The sequence below is a fragment of the Pinus tabuliformis genome, chromosome X (genome assembly GCF_031772625.1).
Source record: "Pinus tabuliformis cultivar Carrire ecotype Pingquan chromosome X, CPIR1, whole genome shotgun sequence".
Taxonomy (NCBI): Eukaryota; Viridiplantae; Streptophyta; class Pinopsida; order Pinales; family Pinaceae; genus Pinus; species Pinus tabuliformis.
In genome coordinates, this window is record NC_142308.1 from 1,520,017,833 (window position 1) to 1,520,035,390 (window position 17,558).

At 42.0% G+C, this 17,558-nt stretch overlaps 1 protein-coding gene across 4 annotated transcripts in view; it reads right to left on the reverse strand.

Moving 5' to 3' along the window:
• The window catches only part of LOC149145831 (lysophospholipid acyltransferase LPEAT2-like), a 412,491-nt gene extending 395,956 nt beyond the window's left edge, over positions 1-16,535 (reverse strand). Inside the window, exon 1 of one of the 4 annotated variants that reach the window (XM_089449183.1) lies at positions 15,764-16,535. In XM_089449183.1, coding sequence (XP_089305309.1) covers positions 15,764-16,233 — 470 coding nt within the window. In that variant the 5' untranslated portion in view covers positions 16,234-16,535. The remainder of the gene's footprint in view (positions 1-15,763) is intronic. The other 3 variants (XM_089449181.1, XM_089449182.1, XM_089449180.1) reach the window with 3 other exon arrangements.
• Between the last annotated feature and the right edge of the window lie 1,023 nt (positions 16,536-17,558).

The window sequence follows — 17,558 nt, forward strand, 5'->3', positions numbered from 1 at the left end:
CATTAGTTTAATAGACCTCAGTTACTCTCCCCAATCTGTGTATTCATCATCTAAATGAGAGCATGTTCAATTTATGCTATTATATTTTTGTGTCTGTCTCAATAACTTCTATGTTACAGATCTCTCTGTTATTCTTCTGTCTTTTTCATATTTTTCACAAGAGCTTCCCATACTTGGCCTAAGCATCTTTTAACCTAGTTGTCATCCACAATGAATCCACAAAGTATCCTATAATAGAAACATTATAGCTTCCATAGGAGAGCTGTTGATTTCTTGTAGCATCAGATGTGCTCTAAGCCTCAAAATTTGAAGGGAGGCTTGGACACAGTTTTGGGAAATTCCACTCGGAGACAGTTTTATTAAAATAATTAATTATTTTTAATGGGTGCCCAAGTCTAAACTTAGAAAATTAAAATAATTAAAGGGTATTAATCAAATTGAGGGTGAAGCTTCTAGAAGAAGACGGAGATCAAGTCCAAATGATCTGAGCCATTGATTAGAATCTAATATGGGCTGTTGATTACTCAACTGGAGGATTATAAGGACTTTGATGGGCATTTGGAAAACACATCAAGGAGAGATCAAGAAATCAAATTTCTCAAAGAGGGGAGCGCAGCAATTACCAGAGAGAAGATCGAAGAGATTTCTTGCAGTGAGTGGCAGGGATAGTTCTGATTGGAGAGTTTCTTGATCCAGGAATACATCACAGAGGAGGCAGAGAGAGATCCAGAAGAGGCCACGCTGGGCAGCGTAAGGCCAAGCAAAGGCAGCGCAGAGCTTCAAAGGGAGTTCGAATTCCAACCAGGAGAAACAAGTTTCAGTGCAGGAAGCCAGGGTGTGAGACCAGAAGGCCTAAAGTTCGAATCTCTAAACAGCAGGAGATCTAGGAAGAGGTGACACAGATCCCCAAAAAGGTTGACACAGAACTATGTAGGTTGATGCAATAGCTGCACAGAGCCAGCGTGGGGCCTGCCATCCAAGGCCTGGATCAGTGTCGGATCGCCAGTGATAATGTGAGGTATTTCTCACTAATCTTCTGCAAGTCAAATTCTATGTATTGGATAGCCAATAAGGCATCAAAAACCACTGCTTAATAATACAAACCCTCAGCTGATGCACCGGTTTTTCCGCATTGGGTTTTTCCGAGGACATTTGTCCAAAAATAACAGTGTCATGCGTTGTGTATTTCTTTCTTGCTCAGTTTCTTGTTTCCACATTTAATTTAATTGGTGAAGGCTACAGTGTATTAGTTTCGGTATTTGTTGTAGGATGCAGTAAATAATTTGTTTAGTAATTAACAAATAGAAATAACTTAATCAGTTGTTGCAGTAGAAATTTGGGTCTTCCAAATTTTCACATGGTATCAGAGTTGCAGGTGAAGCAAGAGAGCAAAGTCAAAAGAGCCCAACGCTGAAGAAAAGGAGGGAAGTCAAAGTGTTTCATTGGCAACAAATCGAATCCCCAGAGGGATTACGCAGTCCAAGCCAAGAAGGCAATTTTTAGGTGGGAAAATCTCTCTCTGAGCGAGTCGACAGAAAGAAAGATTTCCAGATCGAAGTTTGCTAGTGTCAGAGGGACCAGCGCAAAAGCATCAGCGCAAAGCAATTTTATGGTGAGACGTAGTTTTTTGCAACAGTTGTTGGGGCAGAAAAACATCAAAAGGAAGAAGGAGACATTGTTGAGGGAACTTCTTCCTCAGAGAATTCCCAGCCAGGGAATTCGATTTCTTTATTGTTGAGCAGCAGCAAAGAGGAGCAGATCTACTAACTCCAGTAGGGAGTGCATAGGCTAGCCTAGTTTTGCGCAGAGGAGAGAGGAGGTAGTTCGACATTTCATTGGCAGAGATGGCAACTAATGGGTTAAGAGATCAAAATCAGTTGGAGGGTGCATCCAACTATGTGATTTGGAAGGCAAGGATCTCATGCCTTCTAGATGAGAGCACAATCTCAAAACCTATGTCGACAGTGTGGTAGTTGTACCCGCAAATCTGGATCCGCTCAAGAAGTACAATGCTAAAATGGCGAAGGCCAAACAATTGATCCTCGACGGAGTTAGAGATCACGTAGTGTGTCACATTGCCAACAAGGATATTGCCTGGCAGATGTGGGAACCATTGGCTATGCTATACGAAGGATCTTCCGAGCAGCGGAATATGTACTTGGAGCAGAAGATGAGATCCATGCAGATGCAGAAGGGGGAACGCATTGATTCGTTCCTAACAAAGCTTTAGGAAATTCGAGACTCGTTGGCAGTTGTGGGGTCAACACCTCAGCCTACCGAGATGGTGAGGCTGGCCCTAAATTTTGTTTCAGAAGAATGGCAAGTATTTGTCCAGAGTATCCTAGGCAGAGAGAGATTCCCAGATTGGGAAGGGATGTGGGCCACTCTTCAGCAGGAAGAGATGAGGAGAGACTTAGTCAAGTGCAAACTTGATAGCAGCAGCAGCAGTGGGACGAAGCCCAAGGAGGAGGAAGAAAATGCAGCCCTTGCATCAAAGGGGCAGCAGGAGCAGCAGAGAAAGAAGGACGTCTTGAAGATCAAGTGCTTCTGGTGTGGTGAATTTGGTCACTACGCTACACAGTGTCCTCTCAAGAAGAAGGAAAAAGACGAGAAGCATGATCCGAAGGTTGCATCCGCAAAGATCGAGGAGGAGGAGTTTGCCATGGTTGCCCAGATACCTCCAGGGGAGAGGTGGGGTGGTCTAGTACTGTAGCACGAAAGAACTGCAGATGGACAAGATCCTTGAGGAGTCCACCTCTCGGATCAATACCTTGCTACAAGAGCCCAGATCAGAAGTAGCAGGATGGACCAGGATAAGTTGGTGCAGAGGAGTGTCGGAGTGACAGTGGCAGTGGCTAGGAGCCAGAGACTAAGCAGTGCAGAGCAAAGTTGGCAGTAGTGCAGTTGGCACAGTGCAGAGTCAACAACCGTGCAAAGACTTCAGAGGGTTAGAGCAAAAACTAGCAACAGTCAGAACTACAGCAACAGATGTACCATGTTGAACACCTATTCAATAATTTTGGATGCTTTTTCATTGTTGATGCAGTAGCAGCAGCAGTTAGAGAAGGTTGCAGTGCAAATGTAGTATTGGTAGTTGCAGTGCCAGCAACAGCACAAATGCAGAACTTATGAGGGTTGCAGTATAGATGCAGCGTTGGCAATGGCAGGGTCAGCAACAGTACAGATGCAACATTTGCGCAGTAGTTGGTGGGCAGCGATGTCAGACATCAGCAGTGCAGAGGGAGATGTTATGGAGAAGGGGATGCTTCATCAGGTTGCATTACTAGAGCACATTTCTCGCTAAGAGGGAGTGTTGATTTCTGGTAGCATTGGATGTGCTCTAAGCCTCAAAATTTGCAGGGAAGCTTGGACACATGTATGCCACAATAACCAGAAATTGTTTTGGGAAATTCCACCCAGAGACAGTTTTATTAAAATAATTAATTATTTTTAATGGGTGCCTAAGTGTAAACGTAGCAAATTAAAATAATTAAAGGGTATTAATCAAACTGAGGGTGAAGCTTCTAGAAGAAGATGAAGGCCGAGTCCAAATGATCTAAACCATCGACTAGAATCTAATATGGGTCGTTGATTACTCAACTAGAGGATTATAAGAAGAACTTCGATGGGCATTTGGAAAACACATCAGGGAGAGATCAAGAGATCGAATTTCTCAAAGAGCGGAGCGCAACAGTTGCTAGAGAGAATATCGAAGTGATTTATTGCAGTGAGGGGCAAGGATAGTTCCGGTTGGAGAGTTTCCTGATCCAAGAATACATCACAAAGGAGGCAGAGAGAGATCCAAAAGAGGCAGCGCAGAGGCCACGCTGGGCAACGTAAGGCCAAGCAGAGGCAACACAGAGGCCACGCTGGGCAACGTAAGGCCAAGCAGAGGCAGCGCAGAGCTTGAAAGGGAGTTCGAATTCCATCCAGGAGAAACGAGTTTCAGTGCAGGAAGACGGGGTGTGAGACCGGAAGGCCTGAAGTTCGAATCTCCAGATAGCAGGAGATCTAGGAAGAGGTGACACAGATCCCCATAGAGGTTGACGCAGAACTACATAGGTTGACGCAGTAGCTGCGCAGAGTTAGCGTGGGGCTTGCCATCCAGGGCCCAGATCAGTGTCGGATCGCTAGTGATAGTGTGAGGTATTTCTCACTAATCTTTTGTCAGTTAGGTTCTCTGTATTAGATAGCTAGTAAGGCATCCAAAGATTGTATTCAAAAAACTACTGCTTAATAATACAAACTCTTAGTTGTTGCACCGATTTTCCCGCATTGGGTTTTTCCAAGGACATTTGTCCAAAAATAACGGTGTCATGTGTTCTGTATTTCTTTCTTGCTCAGTTTCTTGTTTCCGCATTTAATTTAATTGGTGAAGGCTGCAGTGTATTAGTTTCAGTGTTTGCTGTAGGATGCAGTGAATAATTGGTTCAGTAATTAACAAATAGAAGGAACTTAATCGGTTGCTGCAGTAGAAATTTGGGTCTTCCAAATTTTCACAAGAGCCAGTTGTGTCCACACTGATTAAGAGTCTCATGTGGGGACATAATCATAAAAGAAACATTGTGCTCATTTCAAAACAAGGCTAAAAAGGATTCCCCTTGCAAATGTGTAACTGGGGAAAATAATCCTCAAGAAATTTTGCAATAATCGTTTTCCCAAAGTTATCATAGTAGAACAAAGCACTGCAATCCTCTTGAAGTAGCTATAAAAAGTGCATAATTCCACTAAGTTAATTGGGTTTCCCGAAACGAGTAAAGCTTAATTCCAATCATAGAAACTGAACGTTGTTAAATGTCAGATTTTACCTTCCTACTAAATATAGTTAATCAATCTCTTTTTCCTTAATTTTTCAGGTTGTTTCTTCAACAAAGAGGATCTAGGGTTCCATTTAAGATACGTCGGGTCAATTTCTTCCATTTCTTACTGACTTGGAATCTTTTTACCATAATTTCACCAAACAACACCCTATGGGCTTGCTTTTTGTCAAGATGTTCAATGAAGAAGTAAAATTTTATCAGCTGCAAATTCAGTCTTAAAATGGAGGAGTTCCCCAAAGTCTAACATCTTAAATATGGAAACAGAGCCTCAATATTAACTCTTATGTTAATATTTTACCTAGAAATGGATCCTGAATGTAACCTCTGCATAACAGTTTCAATGGGCCTCTAGAATCTATAGGGAACCCAGGAAAAACAGATACAGGGGCAGTGATAGGGGATGATCAAGGAAAAATTGTAATCTCATTCACCTAGAGCATTGAGTCTAATAATCAGGCAGAGATGAAAGGACAGTTAGAATCCAAGCAGGACTCGACAAGGTAACATTCAAGGGGGACTCAAGAATATTAATAGATCAGATGAGGAAGACAAAGTCAGAGGCCTCTTGGGAGTTAAGAGGAATTGTGTGGGCAAAGGACGCAATTCAGAATTTTTAAAAATATGAATTTACTTGCATGAGAAGATCTTCCAATCAGGTTACAAATTTTTTGGCAAACCTGGCAACCGAGATGGCAGATCTTTTGGCAAACTTAACAATAGACAACTTAGATACAAGAGTAGAAACTAGTCAATAGAAGACACGATGGAGTCAGGAGAAAAGTAGAATATCATAAAAGATTCATTCCCACCTAATTTAGATTCCAATAAAAGTTGGAAGGAATTTATTTAAGGAAACAAAATAAGGAGCTCAGAAGAAAGTTATAATTTATAATATTTAACTATTATCATGATAATCAAGTTAGACTTATCAGTCCCCACATGGCCAGCGCATTGATGTAGGGCATTTAATTAGGAGAGTGCATAGCAATAATACATCAATCTTGAGGGGGAAAAGGATATCAGATTATATCGTTTCTCCTAGGTTGAATCAATGAGTATGGCATACGTTGGAGATTTTAGAAAAAAGAGTAATGTTTTACTGACTATTCAATCCAGTAACCACCCAAAGGAAAATTCTTGTCAGTCAAATTAGGAAAAATGGAGTGGAAGATAATGCCGACGACAAGGAGAAGTAGAGGACGGAGGAAGAGGAAAAATCCCAACCCTGGAACAAAACTGGCAGTCACGAATTATAGAGCCTCAATGAAGCAGGAAGTTCATCATTTTCTGGAAGGCATCAAGAAGTCTCAATTCATGGAAGAAAGTGGTGAAGCAGTTATCCAATTTATGGTTAAGATTCACAAGGCATGAGGAAAAAAAATCAAAGAATTGAAAAGGGAGCTGCTGAAGAAAAAAATTGAAGAATTGAGTTGGTTATGTCACGTGAGCTATAGAGAGTTATTTTTGGCAGCCAAAGTCCAGATTTTGGCAAGAGGCATTCATCCGCAACCTCATATAAATTCATCTGGTTCTTTGTACCATAGTAAGATCAAATAATTCTTTTTATCAGGGATAAAATGGACAGTTGTCCTATAGATATTGCTTTTGATTGTGAAAATTTCTGAATCGAACAAGTCAGAAACCCTACTACAGTAAACTGATTTGCATTAACTACGTCTGCTCTTCACTTAACAAGTTATTTTCATAAATGTACGGAAAATATTAATGCAAATACACTGTAGGCTAGACCAATATACAGACCAAGAACTGAAAAATAAATGAAACAAACACACAAAGGACACACTTATTTTTGGACTAAACGTCCCCGGAAAAACCCAATGCGGGTAAACCGATGCAGCTGCTCTGAGGGTTTTCTATTATTAAGCAGTAGTTCTGAAAACAAATGTTGGTTACCCTCCCAGCAAACTATTGACACAGAAATACAACGGCGAAAAACCTGAGTGAGTTTTACCTCACTTCACCCGGCAGATTCCGGCTGATCCGGCAACAAAACTAGCTGTCCCCGGCTACAACTGCGTTGCCCCTTCGCAATAACTGCGTGGGCCGGCGTGGAGCTCTGTGTCAGCTCTTCTGCCCACTACGTCAGCTTTCTCGGTTGTTCCAGTAGTTCCAGCTCTCTGCGTGGAAGGCAGCTTTCTCCATCTGCGCTGGCCCTTCTGGCTCTGCGTCAACGCTGCGTGGGCCCAAACTGGCCCAGCATCAGCGCTCCTGGCTACTACACTGCCTCCACAAGCTTCTCTCCGTCTCTCTGTCTGTATTCCCGAACTATCTCTGTCCCTCAGCTGCAAGATCTCCCCAATCGATTTTCCTCCTGAGAAATTCTCACTTTAGAAAATCAATTTCCTCAATCTCTCTGTGTGTCTTCTCCAACTGACCCCAAACCTCCATTTATACTTTTCCTGTTGAGAAATCAATGGTCATGATCTAATCTCTAATCAATGGCTAAGATTAAATTAGACTTGATCATCTTCTCTTAGAAGCTTCTCACCCATATTTTCATTAATACCCATTAATATATAATTTTTCTAAGATTAGACTTACGAACCCCATTAAAAATATTATTTATTTTAATAAAATAAAATCCAGGTAGAATTTCTTCAAACAATTTCTAGGTCTTGGAGATCTCCTAGTTCTAGCCCCTCCACAAAATTTCGGAGCTAGAGCACATCTGATGCTACCCAAAAATCAACACTCTCTCTTAGCAAGGAATGTGCTCTAGCAATACTTCCCAACAAAAGTATCACACTAATCCATGGCATCGGTCCTCCGCGCTGCTAATGCTCGGCCTATTACCCCTCATCCACTCCGCTGCTGCAAATTGTATTGTTGCCCATGACACTGCCACTGTCACCGCTACATCTGTACTGCAGCTCCCTCTCAATATGTTGCATCATGCTGCTTATAACACTGCCACTGCTAACTACTGCACTACAACCAATGTTTTTAAAACCGAAACCGGTGACCGGACCGGTCCACCTAATGAACCGGTTTACCGACTGGAACCGGTCTAACCGGGACTGGTTTGGTCTAAACGAATCGGTTTTAAAAAAATGCATTAAATAATTAATTTTTAATGAAAAAACTATTTTTAAGATGTAAAACCATGATTCCAAGCCAATAGAGACAAAATATGCAAAGTTTGTTCATTTATATACCATGTAAAGGTGAATATATCAAAATGGCACCGAGTACAATACATATCATCGACAAAATAGCAAAATACATAAGAAATGAGGCTCTAAATGGCCTATAAAGTCCAAAAACAATGTTGCAAGCTATGAGGCCATTGGCCTACTACAAGTCTACAGTGTACACATGATCAATCATCAAGTTCATCACCACTACTAGACATAGGATCATCATTAGGAGCTACATAGACATCATCTGGTTCAGATTTTGAGGATGCCTCACCCTGATCTGCAACCTCAGTATCAATGCCACCAATGACAATAGAAGTGGACCTAATGGAAGCACAAGTTTGTCGACCTGCACGACTAGTGCCTTCCATTGGTTCTTTGCCTTTCCTTGATGCCGCTATTGATCCTGGTTCTGATGTCGCCACATAATCTGCTTCATCCCCCGCTAAAGCCATGTCGATATCAAAATCAGCCTCAAACACAGGATCTTCAGTCTCCTCCACCCATTCTGATGTTGGATCAATATCGTCCAACACAATGGGATCTAGATCAGGTGATTTGCTCATCATTTGGTTCCTCCTCAGTCAAAGCTTGTATTGCACAAAAACAAGATCATTTAACCGTTTTTGTTCTAAACGGTTTCTCTTCTTCGTGTGCATGCGCTCAAAACAGACCAATTGCGCTCACAACCTGAAGGACTGCAAGTTTGACTGAGGACTCTAATTGCAAACCTTTGCAATTGAGGACACTGGCCACCAAATGACTCCCACCAATGTGCTGCAAAGAAAAAGACATTAATTAGTAACTTAGTTTATAATTTGAATTGTAAAGAACGTAAACAATTTTAACTTGAAAAGAAAAACAAAATGGAAATTGGAATTGCTTACCTGGTTGGTCCACATCTCTTGCCATCTTTGCCAAGTTTTTGCCAAAAGTACCACTTGCCATATTGAAAACAGTAAGCTGTCTATGTATTTCCAACTGGTCTACATGGCTAGGGACCATGCGCTCCAAGCAATCAATCAATCCAGCTCTGACCTCCCCATCATGCTGATCTCCTAGCCGATTTTTATAGTGATACCTTGGGTTCAAAAAATACCCAGTTGCATGCATAGGACGAAGGAGTTGATTGTTCCATCTGTTATCAATGATCTCCCATATACGGCCATATTTAGCTAACCTGTCCTTGTAAGCTACCCGTATCTGCTCCTTTGCCTGATCCATAGCTTCATAACTGTAGCCCATGGCCAATCTTTCCCCATCCACCAACCTTAGCACCTTAACAAGGGGCTCAGTAATTTTCACAAGCTCTAGAGACCTTTTCCAAAAATAAGTGTCTAACACTTTCTTTTTGGTGTCTTTTCCATCTGATCTACGAGCCCACCGAGATTCAAACCATTCTTCAGAGGAAAACATTTTCTGCAAGTTTTTATGTTGACCATTGAGACATTGCAACGTGAGGAAGTGAGTTGCAAATCTCGTAATTGCAGGCCTAACAAGCTCTTTGCCCCCAGTGTGTTTCCTCATTAGGTTCAATATCCATGAGTGGTTGTATATGTATTTTGTAATGCACTTGGCATGCTCTACAGTGTTTTTTACTCACTCCACTTTGCCTATATCCTCAAGCATGAGGTCTATGCAATGTGCAGCACATGGAATCCAAAATATGGTCTTATATTTGGCCTCAACCATCTTTCCAGCAAGAACATAGTTTGAGGCATTCTCAGTGATGACCTGCACAACATGTTGCTCCCCAACTTCCTGAATAAAGTTATCCAAAAGCTCAAATAGAAGGGTTGCATCCTTTACCTTATCAGATGCATCAACTGATTTCAAAAACATGGTTCCTTGAGGGCAAGAAACAAGGAAATTAATGATAGTGCGGTTCTTTCCATCGGACCATCCATCTGACATAATGAAACAACCTGTTTTGAGCCATGAATCTTTAAAATCAACCAAATACTCATCAATGGAAGATATCTCTTTTTGCAAAAGAGCTCCCCTCAAGTCATGCATACTAGGGCCTTTGAAGCCCTTTCCTGCAGCTATAACAGAGTCCCACATAGCTTGGTAATAAGGTGAGCGAGCAGCATTAAATGGGATATCTGAATCATACCACCATCCAGCAATGTATTGGTGAGAAGTTTCTTTGCATTGTCTTTTCCAATGTTGATCCAAAGTGGGTTGAGAACTTGGCTGGGAGGAAGTGGGATTAGAAGAGGCAATGTTGGCAGAAGATGAGAAATAACTTTGGATGTTTGTTCTCTTTGTTCCTTTTGATGGTTGGCCAACAGAAGGATGAACATAGTGAAAGGGGTCATTGGTGGAAGGGATAGAAGAGGAGTCTTGAATCTCATAATCATCATACCCACTCTCTTTCATGGCTTCTAATAATTCCCTCTTCCTTGCAATGTCATCTTGGATGGCCTTCTCCCTAGCCTTATCCTCATAAAAATTTTCAAGCTTGGAAATGTATTCTGCCCTAATAGGACCTAACAGCGCATTTGGTGCATCACATAGCTTTACTTGGCCTCTTATCCCAGCCAAGTGTTGTTTCAACCTAAGAATACCCCCACCTCCAATAGATTTATGGCATAATTTGCATATCATTTTTCCATCAATTACATCACAATGAGCCCATGCACTGTCCTTTCCTTTTGGAGCCATGTTTGCTTGAAATAATAACAATTTGCAAAGAAATCTGCCATTTAAAAAAAAATTGCAGCTAAGCAACATGGAAAACCAAAGATAAATGTAGGAAAACAAATGCACATGCAAGGCTCAAGCTACAAAATTTGATAGCATAGAGCTAGAGAGTTTATAGCATACATGATAGATCATAGAAGTGAGAAGTTTATAACACATATAAAAAAAAAACATGGACAGCAGACTCAAATGAGGAATTATCAAGTGCAAATCCTTACCTGGAAATGCAAACTAGCTCCCTTAGCCTCCTCTTGAAGATGGCAACTCCACTGACAGCTACACACTATCTCCAAAATAGCTCCAACTCCAACTCCAAGATGACTACTTCAGCAAAAACTCCACACTCTCCAAGCTCACAAACAAACTCACAAACACTCCAAATCAGATGTGTGAGACAAATGAGAGTGAGAGGGGTCTCTTATAGCTTGGAGAGGGTATTTTTGGAGGGAAAGCACCTTTACTTCGCCCCCAAAACCCCTAAACCACAGTCAAAATCTGCCTTTTTGCATGTTTCGGTGGGCGTGCCTAAAAACGGCCGGTTCTGTCCTAAACCGCCGGTTTTCACCGATTAGGGCTAAAAAATGGCGAAATGCCCTATCAAACCGGGTTTTTTGGCCGGTTCGGACCAGCAACCTTGCTAACCGGCCGGTTTGACCGGTAACCGGTTTTTAAAAATGGTTTTAAAAACATTGACTACAACTAAGTTGCTAAGAAGTAAGCAACTGAAAATCCACTGAAAAGTTGACATACTGGTCAGTCTGGATGCCCCGTGACGCTGAAGCTACCTCTACTACTAATCCGTGCTGACCCTCTGATGCTACTGCACTGCTGTTGTATCTGCTTTGTGCCTCCCCCACTGCTCAACACTCTACTGCGTTGCTTTAGACTTTGGCACTCTAGCTCTGCTGCTGTCGCTCCATCATCCCTCACACCCACTGACTCTCCTCATTCTGTTCCCGTCATTAAGGGCTCCCATAGTCATATGTGATCCAAGAGTTTGGGCACCTCAAGGATCCTGCCCTTCCTGTAGTCCTCCCAACTACAGCTCAATATCGCCCCACCTCTTCTCTAGAGGTGCATGAGCACTCATGGCGCAATCCTCATCGTCCTCCTTGTCAGCTTGCGCTGGAGCAGCCTTTGAGTCAGACTTCTCTTCTTTGCCCTTCTTCCAAGGGCACTGCATGGCGAAATGACCCATTTCTCCACATCTAAAGCATCTGACTTTGGATATGTCCTTTTTCTTTCTCTTTTGCTGCCCTTGTTGTCCCGCTGATGCGAGAGCTGCATCCTCCTCTTCCTCCTTCTTGACTCTGATCCCTTTGTTGCTGCTTCCCGCCTTGGTCAACCGTCTGATCTCTTCTTGTCGAAGAGCTACCCACATCTCCTCCCAACTGGGAAGAGAAGCCCTGCCCAAGATGCTTTGGACAAAGGTTTCCCAATCTTCAGTGATTGCATTCAGGGCAATCCTGACCATGAATTCAGGATCTGGTGTAGCCCCTACGGAAGTTAGCTGGTCACAGATCGTTTGCAACCTAAGAAGGAAGGGATCGATTTCTTCTCACTAACTCTCAAGCAACATCTTCCACTGAATGGAAGTTCCCTCATACAATGTGGTCAAGGCCTCCCACATATCCCTTGTTGTGTCCTTCTCAGAAATATGTGGGATCACATGATCTTTGACCCCATCCAAAATCATGCACTTTGCTTTTGCCTGAGCCTCCTTGTACTTCTTGAGAGGTTCAGCATCAACCGGAACAGCAACCGTCTTCAAGGCATAATCCTTCATGCAATTTTTATCCAAAACTGCCAGGATCCTAGCCTTCCAGATGATGAAGTTGGATGCTCCATCCAACCTGTCTTGATCCCTCAGTCCATTAACGGCCATCTCTGCTCAAATGAATGTTGAACTGGTTCTCTTCTCCCTCTTTCGCTGCTACCCCAGCAAAACTTGGATCTGGATTTCTTTGGCGCTAGAAATCCTCTAAGGAACAAGCTCCCTCTGAATTTCGATTTCCTTCACAGAAATCCTTCTGCCAACCACTGTCGAACCACCACTCTCTAATCTCTCTTTGTTGCTGCTCAGCACTAGATCTAGATTTCTTGGCAAGAAATCTTCTGAGGAACTAATTCCCTCTACTTTGCTTCTGCCCCACTAGGCATTGTTCTGCACCAACAGAATCAGCACCCCACCAGCAACTCCAGATGAAGTCTGTGCTGCACCTCTAGCCCCGGCAACCGGAAAAACGAGACTCAACAGTCTCTATGTTGGCCCAGTAATCACTGCACTGCCCTCTGCAGCAACAGCGTCACCCAATCAGGCTGACGCAGGCTCTGCTTGAGCCTCCCTTGGTGATTGTGTCACCCTTCCTCTACTCTCTTGGCCAGAAACTGTGTTGTCTCTTGGGACAATTGCCTTTGCACACAAATTTTCTTATGTTCTTTCGTCGATGGTTCAATCCTCCTTGATCTACAATTGCTCTGATACCATGCGAAAATTTCTGAATCGAACAGGTCAGAAATCCTCCTGCAATAAACGGATTTGCATTACCTACTTGTGTTCTTCATTTAACAAGTTATTTTCAAAAATGTTGGAAAAATATTAATGCAAATACATTGCAGCCTACACCAATATACAGATCAAGTACTGAAAAATATATGAGACAAACACACAAAGGACACACTTATTTTTGGACTAAACGTCCGCGAAAAAACCCAATGCGAGAAAACCGATGCAGCAGCTCTGAGGGTTTTCTATTGTTAAGTAGTAGTTCTGAATACAAATGTTGGTTGCCCTCCCAGCAAACCAGTGACAGAGAAATACAATGGCGGAAAACCTGAGTGAGTTTTACCTCACTTCACACGACAGATTTCGGCTGATCCGGCAGCAAAACTGGTTGTTCCCAGCTATAATTGCACTTCCCCTTCGCAGTAACTACGTGGGCCTGCGTGGAGCTCTGCGTCAACTCTTTTGCCCACTGCGTCAGCTTTCCCGGTTGTTCTGGCAGTTTCGGCTCTCTGCATGGAAGGCAGCTTTCTCCCTCTGCGTTGGCCCTTCTGGCTCTGCGTCAACGCTGCATGGGCCCAGATTGGCCTAGCGTCAACTCTCCTGGCTATTGCGCTACCTCCACAAGCTTCTCTCGGCCTATCTGTCTATATTCCCAAACTATCCCTACCCCTCAGCTGCAAAATCTCCCTAATCGATTTTCCTCCTGAAAACTTCTTACCTCAGAAAATCAAGTTCCTCAATCTCTTTGTGTGTCTTCTCCAACTGACCCCAAGCCTCTATTTATACTTTTCCTGTTGAGAAATCAACGGTCGTGATCTAATCTCTAATCAATGACTAAGATTAAATTAGACTTGATCATCGTCTCTTAGAAGCTTCTCACCCATATTTTCATTAATACCCAATTTTCCTAAGTTTAGACTTAGGAACCCCATTAAAAATATTAATTATTTTAATAAAATACAATTTGGGTGGAATTTCTCCAAACGATTTCTGAATCTAATGTGTTCTAGCCCCTCCACAAAATTTCGGAGCTAGAGCACATCCGATGCTACCCAAAAATCAACACTAACTAGAAATTATTACTTTAGACAACTCTTGTACCACTTCGATTATATGCTTATTACAAGTAAAAATGTATCCTGTAGAATACTAGTTCAGACAATAAACAAAACCTGAACTTTCAATGAGCTATAACCAAGGCACCATAACTTATTTGCACAATCATCAAATGTAAACATCAAATTCCATGCCCAGACGCCTACATGAAAAGCAGTTTCAAATTTCAGTACCAATTTTCCAAATAAGCTATACCACAATACCTAGTTAAGTGCCAAAATCGCCAATAAGCAATGCCACAATTAAATAGCAGATATGGTTCACTGTCACACTTGTCAATTAGCAACGCTGCAATTCATAAAAATCAATAAGCAATATCATAATCCAATACAAATGAGTCACAATGCACATATTGCCTAAAAGGAAAGGGTCAATTATAGAACCTTGGGAATTAACCACTGAGGTTTGATTCAATGGTGAGGAATCCAAGATGCCTCCTGCTACCATTCAGCAGCGTTCCAATCTATAACCTCCCCCCACCCCTGGCAGCACAGTCCGCCCACAGGTGCAAATCTTGCACAACTTTGGTGGAGCATTTACGGCATCTTAGACAAAAGTAATTTGACCCTTTCCAAGCTGAAGAATCTTTCTGGGCAGTTAAGTATGCGATAGCACACTGTTGGTAACTCTTCCTATGTAACGATGAAGCATCATTTACAAAAAGAAAGTTCGCAGACTGTTGGTAATTCTTCATGTGTAATGATAAAACATCACTTGCGAAAAGAAAAGCTTGTCAACGCCCAAGCAAAGATAATATTCTTTCCTAAATCCCCTAAAACCTGGTTATCAAAATATGCAGTGCCCAATAAAATAATGTAATGCTGAGCTTAAAACTCCCCAAATAAGTTACAATGCCCAATAAAATAAAATAAAGCAACCCGGAGCTTATAATTGTCCAGTGCCCAATAAAAAAAAAAAATAAGGCAATGCTGAACCTATAATTCACCAGTCAAGTGCGTTGGGTTCAAGTGCTAAATCAAGTGAGCTTTCTTCGTAGAGAAGTCTATCAAGTGGGTTGTGGTCAAGTGGTAAATCAAACGAGTTTTCTTAGTGTAGAAGTTGAGAAAAAGTGAGATTCATTCATAGAGAACTGGTTCAATCCTCTGAGATCGTGCTGCCATGTTAATGTAGCCAATTATGTGATAACTCGTAATAGCTGTGTTACCTGAGCTACCGCAGTTTGTCACAGGCAGTGTATCTCGATGAACGGGGCCAAGTGCAAGTGTCGTCTAGCAGAAGGTAAAGCCAACTTACTTAACATAGGATATTTTACCAAACCCAAAACAAAACTCCAATCAACTTCATGGAAGAGCATTATAAGGGCACTGTTCAATTTTTTCAAAACATTGTTCAATACTGATAGAAAACATGGACAACATCCAAAACACTAATCCATAAACATAAACCATCATTTGAAATCCTTTATGAATTGTTCGAAAAGCCAGAATACTGCTTACCCAAAACAGAAGAGAACCCAACGAGCCGCAATCCGAGCGAACCACATCAATGCACCTCTCCACTTAGGCATTGGACTCTGCCTGTCCTTCCATCCAAACAGGGCCAATTTGCAAGCCAAAAAACCAATCGAAACCACAACCCCAAAGACCAGCACCCTGACCAGAGCAAGAGGAATACAAATCACAGTTTTTATCCATTCATAAAACCCCGAAATATTGAGCGTATGGTTTCTGAATGGATCGATGGAGGACGCAGGGACATTGAAATCATCCGAAAAACCCAAGAATGCAAATGGATTATCGGTATCATGTCCGTTTGCATTTGAGCAGCTGACTTCATTGATGTCGAGCGCAACTTCTCCTTCTTCGCTGCCAGAAATTGCTTTCATTTTGGGCTCCAGTGGCATCGCCCTCCCATTGTTATGGGCTGATGCTAACAGAGGTGTTCTGTGATTCTCCTCAATGTCCATTGAGATGCCTCTACTATGCAAACCTGTATATTTTTTACTGGTTAAAACACCTGTGAGAAGGAAGGAATCGATAATCCGTGGCGAGGGAAACTAGAAATTTGTATAATTATATTTGTTGTCTGTGGCGATTACATCGTTTGAATCCCAATTTATTTTGTTTTTTCCAGGCATGGATTGTGTCGACGGAGTTGAAGCATCTGAGACGTTGCTTGACGGTTCAGTTAACACCTTTATCGGCAGGTATGGTCGGTGACGTGAGCTAGCTTTACCCAGCCCTGTCAGTTGACGGACTTGTTTTAATTTGCTGGAAGTTGAAAAGTTGACCGTGTGGTTGACAGATAGATGTCTGGACATTACAGTTGTGTGTCTGGGGTTTAAAGTAAAGAGACTGTTGAAAGGGGCCCAGGGTGAGTCCCGTGCACCTCGTAATGCATCGTTTTCTCTGTAGATACAGAGTGTGCATCATCGAATGTGCATGCCCTGCACGCATTGCTGAACTTATTTCGTTGTTACAAGTTCCCTAAGAGTATATTGACTGTATTTGTGTCTAAAGGTTTCGGATTCGAAGCATTTTACATTTAATAACTTATAAGTTATAAGCGATTTCAAGTAACCGTTCATGTAATTTAGAGTTAACGATTTAGATATGGTTGTATGTAATTTTTGTTGCATTATTCGCTAGATCTTAATTTATTTAATATTTATTTATTTTTTATTGGCTTAAATTAATTAATAATATTATATTATTTAAATTTAAAAGATCAAATTTTTGGAAATGTAAACATTTTTTAAAATAAAAGAGATTTAATTTTTTGGCACTTGATAAATTTGGAATTAAGATAAATTTAAGTTTATATATATATATATATATATATATATAGATATATAAGTTTATTATAGGGTCAATGCATTTAAAGGAAAAAATTGAAAACGGAGATAGGGTTTTTTTGCATAGCAATGAGGTATGGGGCGTCGCCGCCACATTCCATCTGTAAGGCCTCCGGGCGATTGTGCGACGGGCGCTGGGAAAAGTCGTCGTGCACGAGGGTGCGGGCGGGCGCGCGGGCGCACGATGGGCGCACGACGAACGGGCATGCGACAATGTGCGGAAGAAATGCGACGATAAGTGCGACGAAACCGTGAGCGACTTACGACACTTGGGAAATGCGTGGAACAAGTGGAGCATTTATACTACGATTTGGAGAGGACTTGCGTGAGGGCAAGGCCGACACATGGAGGGCGTTTTAGGGGTGCGTTATGATTGTTTTGGGGGTCGGCCAAGGGGCTACCACCCACATGTAACCCACACTAAAATGCATATAAGT